The sequence below is a fragment of the Salvelinus alpinus genome, chromosome 10 (genome assembly GCF_045679555.1).
Source record: "Salvelinus alpinus chromosome 10, SLU_Salpinus.1, whole genome shotgun sequence".
In the NCBI taxonomy this organism is placed as follows: domain Eukaryota; kingdom Metazoa; phylum Chordata; class Actinopteri; order Salmoniformes; family Salmonidae; genus Salvelinus; species Salvelinus alpinus.
Genome location: NC_092095.1, coordinates 52842492 through 52860053, shown reverse-complemented (window position 1 = coordinate 52860053; position 17562 = coordinate 52842492). Strand labels below are relative to the sequence as shown.

Genomic DNA, 17562 nt, shown 5'->3' with positions numbered 1-17562 from the left:
TTCATGAGCTGAAATAAAAGATCTCAGAAATGTTCCATATGCACAAACAGCTCATTTCTCCCAAACAAATGTTCACACATTTCGTTATATCCTTGTTAGTAAGCATTTCCCCTTTGCCAAGCTAATCCATCCACCTGACAGGTGTGGCATATCAAGAATCTGATTAAACATCATTATTACAAAGGTGCACCTTGTACCGGAGACAATAAAAGGCCACTCTAAAATGTGCAGTTTTGTCACACAACCCAATGCCACAGATGTCTCACGTTTTGAGGGAGTGTGCAATTGGCATGCTGACTGCAGGAATGTCCACCAGAGCTGTTGCCAGAGAATGTAACGTTAATTTCTCTACCATAAGCCACGTCCAACGTCGTTTTGGCAGTACGTCCAACCGGCCTCACAACCGCAGACCACGTGTAACCACGTTGTCGTGTGAGCGAGCAGTTTGCTCATGTCAACGTTGTGAACAGAGTGCCCCATGATGGCAGTGCGGTTATAGTATGGGAAGGCATAAGCTACGGACAACAAACTGAATTGCATTTTATCGATGGCAATTCGAATGCACAGAGGTACTGTGAAGAGATCCTGAGTCCCATTGCCGTGCCATTCATCCGCCGCCATCACCTCATGTTTCAGCATGAAGATGCACGGCCCCATGTTGCAATGATATGTACACAATTCCTGGAAGCTGAAAATGTCCCAGTTTTTCCATGGCCTGCATACTCTCCAGACATTTCACTCATTGAGCATGTTTGGGATGCTCTGGATTGAACTGTACGACAGCGTGTTCCAGTTCCTGCCAATATCCAGCACCTTCGCACAGCCGTTGAAGAGGTGTGGGACACCATTCCACAGGCCACAATCAACAGCCTGATCAGCTCTATGCGAAGGCGATGTGTTGCGCTGCATGAGGCAAGTGGTAGTCACACCAGATACTGACTGTTTTCTGACCCACGCCCTTATCTTTTTTTTAAGGTATCTGTATCTGTATTCCCAGTCATGTGAAATCCATATATTAGGGCCTAATGAATTTATTCCAGTTGACAAATTTCCTTATATGAACTGTAACTCAGTAAAATCTTTGAAATTGTTGCATGTTCCGTTTATATTTTTGTTTAGTGTACATTAGGTTCTCTACTCGCTCCAGCCCTGCCCAATGCAATAGTTATGATCACATAGTGGCATGTTTGAAGCGACCTTTCAGCCCAGATCCGTTTATTTTCATAATAGTAAACAAAATGCAAATCAGAATATCTCCAGTTTCGTTGCTGGTCTGCGCAGGTTTTCGGTGCACCATAATTTTGGAGATCAGCTGGAGCCGATGCTGCTTGACAGAATTGTTAGATGAGTCTATTGGCTGAGCCCAATCTGATATTTAGTGGCTGAGGTAAAAGCCTTGGCAGCTGAGACTGCTGCAAATAATGCCTGCCTGCTTCACCCTGAAAGACCAGGGGCCTCATTTATAAACGTTTATAAACGTTGCGTAGGCACAAAAGGTGTACGCCACTTTCTAAGCAAACTTTGGGATTTATAAAAAACAAACTTGACGGGAGAATGTGCGGTCCTCCACAGACACTTTGACCCATACGTACGCACATGGATGAAACTCGAGAAATGCTTTGAAATTGATGCCATTGTGTAAAATAAATCGAAATATTACATCTCATGTATTATATATGAAGTGTTCCCTGGAGTGCACACAAAAAAACCACACAAAAAACATGATTTAGGATAATAAATACAAACGGAGATATCTGTTTTTGCAAAAGAACCCCTGAAATATGTTGTACAGTTTAATCGGGAATCATATTTAATTGGATCTGTAATTATTAAACAATATTTGCATGTTGTGAAATTTATTTTCATAAATAATAAGGTGAACAGTTTAAACTGATGCCGTTTCCGATGCCTTTATCAGGCAGATACGAGTGCACAGTTTCATATATTGTTATCACATGTTCGTTGCGCAGAACTGTCAATGTGATTTTGGCCCAGTCATTGTCAGGGTAATTACCACACCTGAAGGTTTTATGCAATTGGGTATCTTTGACAATCAAATGGGTGGGTATAAAAAGGCATGTAATTACAATGCGTAGTTACGCACAATGGCTGCTTTGGCACTGTTGGAAGATTTGGCGAATGGAAGAATTCGGAGAGAGCGAATTTTCAGAGACCAGCGAGATTTACTGGCCAATGATGATGAGTGGCTTATGAGCCGGTTCCGATTGCCAAGAGCTGTTCTCTTGGATCTCTGTGCTGTAGTGGGCCCAGCATTACAGAGAAGCACCCGCAGAAACCAAGCCGTGCCTGTCCCACTTCAACTCCTTGGCAACCTCGTTAATAGTGTCGATGGTGTCTCTTTGCGTTTGCAGGACTGCATCTGTGAGGACACGGCCGCTGGAGGGTTGTGACGCACGAGGTGCGGTGGAGACGCCGGGGGTGGGAGCACTCAGCTCGTGCTCAGCTGCAGCACCACCGACCCCGCAGGAACACGCAGCGACTGAAAATAGATGTCAATTGTTTGTAAATAAATGTTTAAACACAACTTGAATCTGTTTGGTTTACACTTTTCAAACGAGGTAATACTAATTACATACCTGGATCATCCGGTGCGTCTTGCATGTCCGTGTCCACCTCCGTCACTACTCCACTCTGGAGGGATTCCCCTATAATACTGGCAATCGCTCATCAAGTGGCTTGAGCTCCGGTGGCACAAACACTTTGTCTGTGTAAGGCTATGCGCCTGTTGGCCTCCACTTTAATGTTGGATAACGTCTTATTTCTGAGAGAGTCTGAACTTCTGAGCCAGCGGGATTCACAGCGTCCGCCACATGCTGACACTCTGACGCCTGTTTGGTATTTGTAATGCTCACACTGTGTCCACCAAACAATATATTTTTTCTTGCTTCAACCTCCCCTACAAGAACTTCCGTTGAATATTAATTAGGGGCGTTTCACTGACTATCTATAGGCAACTATGAGCGGTAAAAGGGTAGGACAAGACCAAATTTTGAGTTGATTGTGATTTATAAAGGGAAACTGGCGTGGGAAGTGCGTGCACACTGTGTTATAAATCAGAATATTTTTGTGCGTAAGCACTTTCTGTGTTTCGTCCGTACGCCACCTTTTGACGTGAATCCTCCGCACAGTTTTATAAATGAGGCCCCTGGTCCTCCAACTGTGCCTGACATTCGTCTCGCTGAACGTAGTAGGCCGGTGCTCACGGAGGGGGGGGCAGTCAGAGTCTAGAGTCCAGAGAGGACTTCAGAGCCTGTTTCAGATGTGGAGGTGCCCATCATTCCAACAGCTGTAGGTTTAGTGTTGCAACCCGTCACTACTGTAAATGGAGAGGACATATAGCTCGACTTTGTTTGACAAAGGTCCCAGTCCCAGGCCTCAGGCAGCTCAGTCATGCCCACTAGGACCACACAACAGACACACTTGGTAAACTGTCACCCAGACTTTGAGAAGTATGTTGTCTATAGTATCCATGGGAGGCCACAGCCTGAGAGGGAGAAGTCAATTTTTGCTGCACCCAGTGTTGAGTTCCAGAGGTTCCACATTGACAAGGATGGCGTGCGACCAACCCAGGATATGGTAAAGGCCATAAAGGCCTTCTTCCCAGAACAAGTCTGAGCTCCAGTCGTTTCTGAGGCTTCTCAACTTTTTCCCCCTGCTTGATAAAGCTACAGCCCTGGCATCGCCTACTGGACCCGGCCTCTCCCTGGAGTGGGAACGACACTCATGAAGAAGTCTATAAAGAGGCAAAGCAGCTGCTGCAAGCAGATGGGCTGCTAGCCCACTATGATGATAGAAAACCCCTGTTACTGGTCTGTGATGCGTCTCCATATGGGCTCGGTGCCTTGTTTAGTCATGTGGAATCTGATGGTCGGGAGGCACCTGTGTGCTACGCATCTAGGACCCTAACTGTCACTGAACAGTACTCTGCACAGCCGGATAAATAGGCCCTGGCGAACATTTTTGCTGTCAAGAAGTTCCATCAGTATTTGTGAGGTCGCCATTTTGTGGTCTACACCAACCACAAGCCCTTGCTGGGCGTGCTTCATCATATGAAGCCCATGCCCCAAAAATATTTTCACTTGCATGGTCAGATGGAGCCTGATACTGGGACCCCATAGTTATGAGCTCAGCTATTATCCAGGGAAGCAGTTGGCTAATGCAGATTCCCTGAGTTGCCTGCCACTCACTACCCCTTTGTCGAGGCACCACCTCACTGGGAAGTGATGACGTTGGAGATGGTGCCTGATGCCCTTCTCTATGCTTCTAGGATAGCCGCACTGACCTTCAAGGATCCTGTCCTGTCCCGAGTGCTTCGCTGGGTGCTGCATGGATGGGCCTCTGAAGTTCCTGGCAGAGAGTTTGGGCTTTAATGGTATCGTCGGAACGAGCTGTCGGTTCACAAGAATTGTGTGCTGTGGGGCAGTCGGGTTGTGGTACCTGGCCTGGCGAGGGAGGGGATCCTTTCCATGCTGCATGATATGCATCCTGGAATAGTGAGGATGAAGGCACTGGCACAGAGCTATGTGTGGTGGCCTGGGATGGACATGGAAATTTAGGCTGTGGTGCGCAGCTGTGTCACCTGTCAGGAGTCACATCAGGCTCACCCAAGGCTGCCTTGCACCCATGGGAGTGGACAACAAAGAAATTGTTGTCTTCATATAGACTTTTCTGGGCTATTCAAAGGAAATACTTTTCTCATTATGGTAGATTCCCATTCAAAGTGCATGGAAGTAGCCATGGTCATCTTGATGCCCTCTGGTGCTGTAATAGGCACCCTCCATTTGCTGTTTGCCATTCATGGGTTGTGTGACGTCCTGGTGTCAGATAATGGAGCTGCCTTCACTTCTGCGGAGTTTAAGGAGTTCGCTGGGCGGAACTGAATCAGACATGTCACCACAGCCCCATAACATCCGTTCTCCAATGGCCAAGCTGAACACATGGATCAGACAACCAGGGAGGCTCTGTCTATGATCTCGGTGGGTGACTGGCAGACCTGACTGTCAAGGTTCCTGCTGTCTCAACATGTTATGACGGCCTCTACTGGGAAGAGTCCAGCCTAGCTGTTAATGAACAAGCGATTGACAACTGCTTTAGATCGGCTGCACCCGGACATGGCAAGTGACATGCGTCTAAGGCAGGAGGGTGATGCAGACAGGGGACGTGATCATTTAAGGCATTTTCTACCTGACGAGTCTGTGTACATGAGGAACTACTCTGGAGGCCCTATGTTGTGGAAGAAGCCACTGGACCTGTCTCTTACAGGACTCGGACGCCTGATGGTCAAGTGTACCACCGCCATGTGGATCAGCTGCAGGGCCACTAAGCTGCAGCCCCCTTTGCTGCACCCTCTCTCATTGGCCTGGATGCCCTGGACACCACGCCTTTAGGAGGAAGTGCCAACTCCAGAGCCAAACCCTGATACCCAACTTGCAGCTGAGCCCTAGCCTAAACTTACCTTTCTGCCTCCTCGTTATTGTATTGTACTTTCACGGCATAATAGTTTCTAAGATATTGACATGCACTCAGCACACTCCACATCATCTCACCAGCGTTCCTTTGTTGTAGCTTTTGCTAGTGTGAATAACATTGTCGCTTTGTGTGTGTGTGTGTGTGAGAGAGACACACCTCATAATAACATGTTAATGGGATACAGTTCACCTGCTTGAAATCATCAGAGCACAATGAAGTGATTCATTTCCATTGCATGGCTTTCAAATGAGATTTCACAGGCACACACGCACCTCTGTGAAAAGCGAAGGTCAACTCTGGCATCAACACAATGCTCTCTCACAGTAACTCAAAGTATCCTATTACACTCTGTTGTGCCCCTTTTCATCTGCTCTTACAGCACTTTACTATGGCCATGTTTTAGTGGTGATCTACTCTATACTGTGTGTGCGTGTCCGTGTGCTGTTCCCGTATTTAGGTATATTTAACAGTATGCAATTAGTAGGTTTTATAATACATACATAGGAATGTGTCCAGTAAGACCCATCAAACAATAAAACATGTATTGGTCAGATTGAAGCATAAATCTTATTTTATTAGAATGAAATGCTACCATAGGGTCACAGGGTCACTGTGTATTTACTTGACTTACAGATGGTTACCCCAAGGATGAAATGATTTACAGATGGAAAAGGAACTCCATCGAAACCTCAGACCAGAAGTACTGGCGCCTCTACCAGTTTGACTTCATGGGCCTGCGGAATACCACTGACGTCCTAAAAACGACAGCAGGTACAGTAAATGAGTAATCGTACATTTAATACCCAAACAGCTGACCTTCTGTTTTTCACAATCAATCAAATCAATCCTCATCACAGCCCTTCGTTGGCTCCTGTGTTCTCCATCCGAATTTCTCACTGAATTATTAGATACTGACTCGTAAAAATTCCAGGGAAAAGGAGAAAGTGTTATTTATAGCTGTTTTTTAATCAAATGGTCTGCATTTACTGTAAATTATCTGTAATATTCTCCTGTCTATTAGCAGGGGGAGACAGCAGGCATTACCAGCTGGTGTCTTGAGGTCTGGTGCCACCACTCTGGCTTAAGTCAATTGATTTTCCAGTCTTTGTAAGCTATTGCATTGCAAAGACAATTGCTTTGCCAGTTTTGCAAGATATTGCCAGAGAGCAGAGACAATGCCTTCTCTTGGAAGATAGTCAAGATATGTAGTATTATTGTACCTTGGAAATGACAAAGACAGCATTTGGCAGGGCAGAAAACAGGTTGAAATTGCACTTAGGAGTAGTACTCTGGTAGTAGACTTAGAAGTAGTAATTTGGTAGTGGATCTAGGAGTAGTACTTTAGTAGTAGACGTAAGAGTAGTACTGTGGTAGTAGACTTAGGAGTAGTACTGTGGTAGTAGACTTAGGAGCAGTACTTTGGTAGTAGACTTAAGAGTAGTACTGTGGTAGTAGACTTGGGAGTAGTACTGTGGTAGTAGACTTGGGAGTAGTACTGTGGCAGTAGACTTGGGAGTAGTACTGTGGTAGTAGACTTAGGAGCAGTACTTTGGTAGTAGACTTAAGAGTAGTGCTCAGGGAGTAGACGTTGTCTTTATCATTCACTGTGTAATAAAAAAGGGCACAATGAAAGTGCATTTACCTGTCTTCATAATTCATTGTGACATTAAACATATTGTTTCTCTGTAGATTGCTTGAAGCTCATCAGAAGGTCCCCTCCGGTATAAAGGCAAACATATTTTTACACAAACCATCTGGATTAAAGATTCAAAATATTTAATTATTCACTTAAATTATTTTCAAAGGCCTATGATGTAGTTTGGTTTTAATACTGAATCCTACATCTATTTATTTACAACAATCATTCCTTGCGACTAAGGTTGTGTTTTACAAACAGGTATCTAATTATACTCATGAGTGGTGCTTGCTGGAATTACTTTGTAATACATTTGTAATGCATTCATGACAGCATTGACGATTAATGTAGCAGCGTTTCAAGGGGCTGATAAATTGATCTCATGTATGAATCCTCAAGCTGTAATTAACCCATATTGACCCTATTCTCAAATTTCATAGGTGACATTGTTCATGCTGTACTTTATTCGTTTTGGAGAACGATGATTTCATCTCCATATTGAAAATAAAGTCTTGAAAACTCAGGTGATCCAATAAATGATGTGTTCTACGTATGGTGCACTGTGATACAAGACCAAGTTCTGAGTGGAGAACTCATGAAAGCTAGAGTTCTTCCACAGATCTTCCTTCAGTTCTGTTCAAGGAAATTAGACGTTTCTCATCTTGTTTTCACTTTTTCTTGACTCCCAGCTTGCATCATGCTGCATGATGATTAGCTAGCTTGCTCCTGCAGCTAAAAATAGCATGTCATTAATTTACATCTCAACAAACTCTGAAAACAAAGCGTTAAATTTCTTCTTCTTGTTTTTCATCCAGCATGAAATGAATAGGTATTGTGCTGTAGCGTGGTAATGAGGACAGTGGCGAGTGGACAGTTCCCATGCCACCGTGCCATCGGGGACTTCTGGTTCTACCGCTGTTATATCTGCCTCCTTTTTTTCTATTGTTACAGCATCCCTCTTCCAAACCCACCAAAGTAGACTCCCTGAAGCATTGTGTATGGTGCCTTGTTCTGTGGTTCCCCCTGATGCTAGCTCTCATGATTATCTCTCTCTCTCTTACTTTCCCTCCCTCCATCCCTCTCTCCCCATGCTGTCTTGTTCTTGTTCCACCTGACGCTCTGATTCTCCGTCAATCTCTCTCTGTCTTTCTCCCCCCCCCCCATCTCCCTCCCCATGCTGGCTTGTTCTTGTTCCACCTGACGCTCTGATTGTCCCTCAATCTCTTCTCTTTCTCCCCCCCCCCCTACTCTCCCCCTCCCTCCCTCTCTTCCTCCTTACCTCGCTCCCTCCCCCTCCTCGACCCTCACTCCATATACATCCCCCCTCTTTATCCCTCTCCCTCTCGCCCCCCCCCCCCCCCTCTCTCCCAGGTGATTATGTGGTCATGACAGTGTACTTTGACCTGAGCAGGAGAATGGGTTATTTCACCATCCAGACCTACATCCCCTGTATCCTCACCGTGGTGCTATCCTGGGTCTCCTTCTGGATCAATAGCGATGCCGCCCCTGCCAGAACAGCGCTAGGTACCTGATCTGAAGAATACCATTTGGCAGGATACACACTGATATTATAATAAGTAGATGATGAAAACCCAAGGGTTCAATCAAACCTGTTCCACCAGTGTTCATGTAGTGTACTGTATGTGTTCAGCAATGACTACCACTGCATGTGTTATTCTGAAAGGAAAAAACATCTCAAGCTGGTTTGTTGAAAAGGTGGTTACCAACTCTTGGTACCACAATGGAAGATTGCATGAAAAATCTATATTTTATTGTTTAGACTAGAGAACAATCTGCATGTGTTTATGCAATGTTATGTTCTGCTTTCAAGATTCTTGAACCGTCTTATTTTGTTTATGCGATGTGCTTGTAATTTATCAAGGCTTAACAATTACCTTTTTGTTTACGTTTGTAATTCATTCATGATTTTTCCCCGATGCATGCTTTCCATTAGTGCATGTACATTCGTCTGGATTATGTTGTTGAAGGTGATTGGGAGTTTGAGTTGAACTTTGCGGTAAGTACGATTCAATTCCTCCAGGCAGCTCTTGTAGCGGACCTTGATCAGGTCATTTTTTGTCTTCAAGATCAAATATATCACATTTAGTCCAAATTACAGTATTAGCATTATACCTGGCCTTTAACTAAGTGACAACACAAGCACATTTGCAATGGTGGTTAAACAAGTCAAAGCTGAACGTGTATTAACGAGTCCGTTTCATCACCAAACCATCCACTCCAATCACATCGAATAGTCTCGCTCGACTGTCTTGACACCTGTTACGGCACGGTACAAAGATAAGCCCGGAAACATGTTTGTCTTTCCCCTAGCTAACAGGCAAGGATGCTGACTGTAGGAGTAAAGAGAAATATCCCATTCTCGTTGATAAAATCAATTATTTAGTATCTATTCTGGGGCATGAAAGCGCAGCGTTGATTTTTCCGGGCCTTCCCGCTGATCGATAGCGGGTTGAAAAGAAAGAGGAGTGATAAGGAAAATGGGCGTTTGACTGCAAAGAGCAGGAGATATGTCAGAGTGGCTGGTGGTGGTGGTAGGGGGCTAAGGAGGAGGCAGGTGCTGACATGCAGGTGCCCCCTGGGAGTGTAGTGTGTTTGGCAGTGACGGGGTGTAGTGGGTGACATTCCCAAAGAGTCAGGTTCACAAGGGCCACCACAGATGGTAATGACTATCAGGCTATACCTGACAGGGATGCTCAGTTCAGTGACTCATATAGTGTGACCCCTCCCACTTCTTTTGTCACTTTCTTTTCTCTCTTTCTCTCTTTCTTTCTTTCTCTCTCTGAGTCACAACAGCACTGTAGACTGATATCTTTGTACAATGTTCTTTGTATTTGTATTATTTTCTATGTGTTGTATCTGTTCATATGACATCTATGGGTCTTTGTGTCCCTAATGTAGTGACATCTGACATCTTTCTACATGCATTATTTGTATCTATTTTATTTTCTGTTCTATTTTGTGTTTTTACAACGATACCTTTTTCTCATTCATTACATTTTTTGCCATTTTATTTGGAGGAACCAATTAAAGGTGCTCTTACACCTTGCCTGTTTGAAAGTTATGAAGGACCTCTGCTGACTAAGTGCCAAAGTATGTATAGAAGGTAAGGGAAATAGGTGAAGGTAATCACCGTGGCCAGTAGAGTCTGAAGGAAGGAAGGAAGGGGGGGATTGAGTATGAAATATCAGCTCAAAATAGATGGGCCTTCTTGTCTCCATGGTAACTGCTTGAAAACAGCACAACATTCAGTCATCAAATGAGAGGTTCCTGGTGATGTGCATAAAAGAGCGAGAGAGAGAATGTGTGTGTGTGTGTGTGTGTGCGTGCGTGTGTGTACTGTATATAGTGTGTGTGTGTGTGTGTGTGTGTGTGTGTGTGCGTGCGTGTGTGTACTGTATATAGTGTGTGTGTGTGTGTGTGTGTGTGTGTGTGTGTGTGTGTGTGTGTGTGTGTGTGTGTGTGTGTGTGTGTGTGTGTGTGTGTGTGTGTGTGTGTGTGTGTGTGTGTGTGTGTGTGTGTGTGTGTGTGTGTGCGGGTCACACCCAGCATTTTATATCAAAGGCTCTATACATGCTAAATCTCAGCTGGTACATTCAGCTCACTTTTCAATATCCACACTGAGAAAAAATACAAATGCAAAATGTAAAGTGTTGGTCCCATGTTTCATGAGCTGAAATAAAAGATCCCAGAAATGTTCCATAGGCACAAAAAGCTTATTTCTCTCAAATGTGGTGCACAAATGGGTTTACATCCCTGTTAGTTAGCATTTCTCCTTTACCAAGATAATCCATCCACCTGACAGGTGTGGCATATCAAGAAGCTGATTAAACAGCATGATCATTACACAGGTGCACCTTGTGCTGGGGAGAACAAAAAGCCACTTTTAAATGTGTACTTATGTCTCAAGTTTTGAGGGAGAGTGCAATTAGCATGCTGACTGCAGGCATGTCTACCAGAGCTGTTGCCAGATAATTTAATGTTAATTGCTCTACCATAATCTGCCTCAAACGTTGTTTTCGAGAATTTGGCAGTACATCCAACCGGCCTCACAACCGCAGACCATGTGTAACCACGCCAGTCTAGAACCTCCACATCCGACTTCTTCACTTACGGGATCCTCTGAGGGGTGGTGCTGAGGAGTATTTCTGTCTGTAATAAAACCCTTCTGTGGGGAAAAACTCATTCTGATTGGCTGTGCCTGGCTCCCCAGTGGGTGGGCCTGGCTGCCAAGTGTGTGGGCCTATGCTCTCCCACCTATGGCTGCACCCCTGCTGAGTCATGTGAAATCCATAAATTAGGGCCTAATGAATTTATTTAAATTGACTGATTTCCTTATATGAACTGTAACTCAGTAAAATCTTTGAAATTGTTGCATGTTGCGTTCATATTTTTGTTCAGTATATTTAAGCGCTGACAATGTATTAATGTAAACGTCCATTTATTTCTAAAGTTAAACTACTTAGAGACACAAACTACCCTCGTTAATTGATCAAATATCTTAAAAACATACTTGCTAAATATATTCAGACTATTGCCAGAGAAAACTATTGCCGTCGTTTTGCCAAGACAGATATCAAACAGTTAGTACCGGGTGGCAGGTAGCCTGGAGGTTAAGAGTGTTGGGCCAGTAACCGAAAGATTGCTGGTTCGATTCCCTGAGCTGACTAGGTGAAAAATCTGTGTAATGATGCTGACTTTGTCCTTTCAGGTATCACCACTGTGTTGACAATGACCACCCTTAGTACAGTGGCCAGGACGTCCCTACCCAGGGTCTCCTATGTGACGGCCATGGATCTCTTCGTCACTGTGTGCTTCTTGTTCGTCTTTGCGGCCATGATGGAGTACGCCATCCAAAACTACTACGCCTACAGGGCACAGAAGCCCCGCTACAAAAAGACAAACAAGACGCAGAGACTGGTGAGCTTTCCTCCGTACGATGTAATGGTGTACCTTTCCTCCGTACGATGTAATGGTGTACCTTTCCTCCGTACGATGTAATGGTGTACCTTTCCTCCGTACGATGTAATGGTGTACCTTTCCTCCGTACGATGTAATGGTGTACCTTTCCTCCGTACGATGTAATGGTGTACCTTTCCTCCGTACGATGTAATGGTGTACCTTTCCTCCGTACGATGTAATGGTGTACCTTTCCTCCGTACGATGTAATGGTGTACCTTTCCTCCGTACGATGTAATGGTGTACCTTTCCTCCGTATGACGAAATGGTGTAACTTTTCTCAATGCAGTGTAATGATGTTATTGACATGGACCGAGGTTGTTTGTGTTGTCACAGTCAATAGTTCTAGCCATGGTAGCGATTATGGTCTCAGTGGGTGGAGGTCTAGTCCATCCTTCATATCTCCATCCTCTTGCATCAGTCACACTGTGCATGGGCTGTGATAGTATTACAGTCAGTGGCTCTGACCTGCATGGTAGCAAATTGGGAGGTTGCCACCCGGTGAGGGTTGAGGTCTGGTCCATCCACCATCCTCCATATACCCATTCACTTGCACTGCCGACCGGTCACACAGTGTACTTGGTAAATGGCGTGTCATAGCGTGTCATGTCATCATGTCATGTCGTGTAATGCTGTCGAGCCAGTGAGTGAGTCCTAGCTTCGGTAGAGCACTAAGCCGAGGGGTTCTACCTCTTTGCCTGCCTGGGCTATGACAGTGTCCTGCTGGGTGTGGGAGGACACGGCCCGCTGCGGAGCTTTAATGCATGACAGCACAGCTCCACTCACAACGTATCAGATCTCTTTCTCTCTTCATCTCTTTCTCTCTGTCTCTTTTCATCTTTCCATCTGTCTTTCTCCCTTGTTTGCCCACATGTATTTCTTGTCTTCTGTCTGGCTTTTGTTGTCCCCCCCGCCCCCTCCCTGCTGACTCACTCTCTCCCTCTCAGTATCTAATTATGAGGCCTTCCTTCCTCTGTCCCCTCATCACATTTCTTGCCCCCCCTCCCACCCTCACTCTCTCACCCTCTCTCACACTCCCTCTCTTTCTCTCCCTTTATCGCTTACCCATCTAAGGAGATGGCCTTCCTCTGTCCCCTCCCACAGACCTACTCGATGCTAGACATGGGGCCCAGGTCCCCCACGACTGTGGTTCCATTGAACAACAACTACTCATACTGGCAGGACTATGAGGACGTGTACGAGTGTCTGGATGGGAAGGACTGCCAGAGCTTCTTCTGCTGTTACGAGGAGTGCAAAGGGGGAGGGTGGAGGAAAGGACGCATCCATGTCGACATTAAGGAGCTGGACGCTTACTCGAGAGTCTTCTTCCCTACGTCGTTCCTCCTGTTCAACATCGTCTACTGGGTCTCTTATCTCTACCTTTAGCAGTTTCAGTTGGATTTGATAGAATTCGTTTGGACAAATATGGAAAGACTCAAATGGGGAGAGGAGATGTCACAAGACATAAGATGTCACTCAGTGGCAGCTTTGTGCACGTTGACACTTGATTGGTTGGTGGGTTAGTGTAGCCAGCCAATAGACAGCTGTGAGACACTAACACCAGGATGCTAGCCAGATAAGAGATAATGAAGCATCCATAGTGCCTTCTTCAGGAAGGGGCCATCACCTATACAGAGGTGCAATAAGGGGACTAGAAGCTTTGAAGTTTTTTCTACATAGGTTATCCCACATACGTCATTTCAACCTATGTTATACTGTTCATTAAAAACAATGAAAAGCTAGGGTGGACTGCACTATGAAATGATTCTATTGTTGCTTTCTATTAGTTAGTCAGTTGCATAGTCATTGCAAGCCATTTGACATATATAGAACCTCAATATGGTTTAGTTTAGGCATCAACAGAGTCTTAAATATTAGGTCATTGATCACATTGATTTGGTTTAGATTAATAGACATTTATATCATAAACATGTGAATGATGTTTTCTACCAAGGGTGATATACAACAAGAACATGCATAGTTTACCTTACAACACACCATAACATAATAATTTAAAGATGAAAATACTACTTTTGTAAAATAATGTATCTAATAATGTTTTCTTTTGTAACATATAGAGTTTTCCAGAGAGTATTAATAGACTATTTGATAATTAAATGAATTGTCTGAGGACAAGGTATGGTGAGGTTTCAAACTAAACTGGTATGGAGATAGATGATGTTGTTTAATTAATTTACAGAATCTGGACATACATTTATCTCCATACAGCAGGCCGACAATACATCATAGGCTGAGGGCCAGGGTAGCATTTGGGTCAGTACAGTACTGTATATATTGTGCTAGTATTCAGTACAGTACTAATAAAAAATGTATGGTTTCTCTCCAGCAACACTATTGCTATTTTCTTGAGCAAGAACATGTATAATTCATGTTATATCATACAGTAGCTGTTGCACCAAAACAGACACCACAAATAATTGTAGAAGGTGTGTTTATGGAGTTAAAATAGTTTGATTTACTGTACTGTAAGTGACACTGTTGTTTCTGCGGTGGTTTGACTTAGAAGTATGGTAGTATCCTGTATTCTATGTTTTAAGAGAACGTGTATGTGAGAGATGTTTTCATGCTATTTTCATAGTTGAATGTAGATCATACTTTAGACCAACAACAAATAGTGGTTTTCAACTCTGTATAACAATACAAAATATTGCACTTCATAAGTGTCTTAGTTTGATATAATGTATTTACAATAAATCAAACACTATTTTCTATGTCTGATGGAACGCACCCTTTTGTTACAGCAGATCTGAGAGAACCACTGTCTAGGTACAGCTATGCTTTTTAGAGAATTCAGTCTGTGGTATTGCTTAAATTAATAAAACAATCTTTGCTTAAGGTCTGGAGTGTGTGTGTGTGTGTGCATGTGTGTAGGTGCGTGTGTGTAGGTCATTTGAATCATTAGCAAACTGTGATCTTTCTTACACACTTTAGAGTTATTTAGATGGAAATATATTTCAACATGTAGGAATGGTTTTGTCTCTGACGTGGTTTTGATAGCCCACTTCAAACCTCACACTGCATCCTGTTGTTTCGAAGTAAGGAGGCAAAATTATGCACAATAATCACACTTATTAGGAAGTAGGCTAAGGAAATCCAAAACAGACCCTTTTATTCCCACAGAAGGAAATTAACTCTACACACGATTCATGTCTATTGCAGAGTAGATCATTATACAATTAGCATCCCCATATAGAAATAACCGAATGTTATTGTTCAGGGCCTGCATTCACAAAATTTCAGAGTAGCATTGTAGATCACATGAGATCATATACAACAAGTGACACCTGATCCTAGATCAGCACCTACTCTGAGATACTTTTTGAATGCGGTCCTGGAGCTCATCACAGAATATTGATATGTTGGTATGTTGATACCCCTGGTAATTGATACCCCTGGTATGTTGATACCCCTGGTATATTGATACCCCTGGTAATTGATACCCCTGGTATGTTGATACCCCTGGTAATTGATACCCCTGGTATGTTGATACCCCTGGTATGTTGATACCCCTGGTATATTGATACCCCTGGTATATTGATACCCCTGGTATGTTGATACCCCTGGTATGTTGATACCCCTGGTATGTTGATATCCCTGGTATGTTGATACCCCTGGTATATTGATACCCCTGGTATGTTGATACCCCTGGTATATTGATACCCCTGGTATGTTGATATCCCTGGTATATTGATACCCCTGGTATGTTGATATCCCTGGTATATTGATACCCCTGGTATGTTGATACCCCTGGTATATTGATACCCCTGGTATGTTGAAACCCCTGGTATGTTGATATCCCTGGTATATTGATACCCCTGGTATGTTGATACCCCTGGTATATTGATACCCCTGGTATATTGATACCCCTGGTATGTTGATACCCCTGGTATATTGATACCCCTGGTATGTTGATACCCCTGGGTGAGATCTGCAAAAGTGCGTCACTGATAGACTGACTGTATATTTGCTGACCTAGATTGAGACAACACTGAGTATGATACAAAGAGAAGGAAATCAGTGGAACGCTATCAAAAAGTGGATGCAGTGCTGAGCGAGAACTCAATCAAAGAGCTGGAATAAAACCTTGCCAAAATAGTAGCCTACAATAGAGAGATCCCATTCAACTGAAAGGGGGGGGGGGGGTGTAAATATGCTCACATACAGTACTTAACAAATTAACTTAGTCATGCATACAATTTTCTGAGAGATAGGACACCTGGACAGGAAATCCCAGGGGTGTTTGTGTGAGTAGGGATATGAGATGATGGGGGTTGTGTGGGTGTTAAAGGTCCAGTGCAGTCAAAAATGTGATTTTCTAATGTTTTATATACATTTCCACGCTATGAGATTGGAATAATACTGGGAAATTGTGAAAAGTACGAGAATTCCCTTTTTGTGTTAAAGCTGTTTGAGAAGACGACCTGAAATCTCAGCCTGTTTTAGTGGGATGGAGTTTTAGCCTTCAATGGTGACATCACTATGCGGTAAATTAGACCAATAAGAAAGAGAGTTTGAAACCTCTCTGCCAATAACAGCTAATTTCAGTTTCCCCTCCACACTCAGACAGTCCTAGCAAAATTTCCCTTTGATAAGAAGCTATTTTTCTTTCTTTTTGACCATTTTAATTGGAAGAATCACAGTAAGGTATTTAATTGTCACCCAGAAACGATTTGATATTAAGATAAAAATGGCTGCGTTGGACATTTAAAGCTGGATCTGGAGACTAACTGGGGACGTCCTCCTCCACTTAGGGAGATTCTCCTGGAACAGCAGGCTCTCACAGATGCTACTGCTGACCTACTTTATGACATACAGCTGTATACACTACCATTCAAATGTTTGGGGTCACTTAGAAATGTCCTTGTTTTTGAAAGAAAAGTAAAAAAAAATAAAAAATAAAAAAAATAAAAAAAATCCATTAAAATAACATCAAATTGATCAGAAATACAGTGTAGACATTGTAATGTTGTAAATGACTAATAGCTGATTTTTAATAGAATATCTACATAGGCATACAGGGCCCATTATCAGCAACCATCCCTCCTGTGTTCCAATGGCACGTTGTGTTAGAGTTCCTCTGTCCAGTGTCTGTGTTCTTTTGCCCTTCTTAATTTTTTCCAGTCTGAGATATGGCTTTTTCTTTGCAACTCTGCCTAGAAGGCCAGCATCCCAGAGTCGTCTCTTCACTGTTGACATTGAGACTGGTGTTTGTGGGTACTATTTAATGAAGCTGCCAGTTGAGGACTTGTGAGGCATCTCTTTCTCAAACGAGACACTTTGATGTACTTGTCCTCTTGCTCAATTGTGCACCGGGGCCTCCCATTCCTCTTTCTATTCTGGTTAGAACCAGTTTGCACTGTTCTGTGAAGCGAGTAGTAAACAGCATTGTACGAGATCTTCAGTTTCTTGGCAATTTCTCGCATGGAATAGCCTTCATT

General features: G+C 43.6%; 1 protein-coding gene across 2 annotated transcripts in view; it reads left to right on the top strand.

Moving 5' to 3' along the window:
* Nucleotides 1-14959, top strand: part of LOC139532235 (gamma-aminobutyric acid receptor subunit gamma-3-like) — a 40805-nt gene extending 25846 nt beyond the window's left edge. Inside the window, exons 6-9 of one of the 2 annotated variants that reach the window (XM_071329608.1) lie at nt 6124-6261; nt 8498-8650; nt 11856-12064; nt 13178-14959. In XM_071329608.1, coding sequence (XP_071185709.1) covers nt 6124-6261; nt 8498-8650; nt 11856-12064; nt 13178-13489 — 812 coding nt within the window. In that variant the 3' untranslated portion in view covers nt 13490-14959. The remainder of the gene's footprint in view (nt 1-6123; nt 6262-8497; nt 8651-11855; nt 12065-13177) is intronic. The other variant, XM_071329609.1, reaches the window with a different exon arrangement.
* Nucleotides 14960-17562: the final 2603 nt, after the last annotated feature.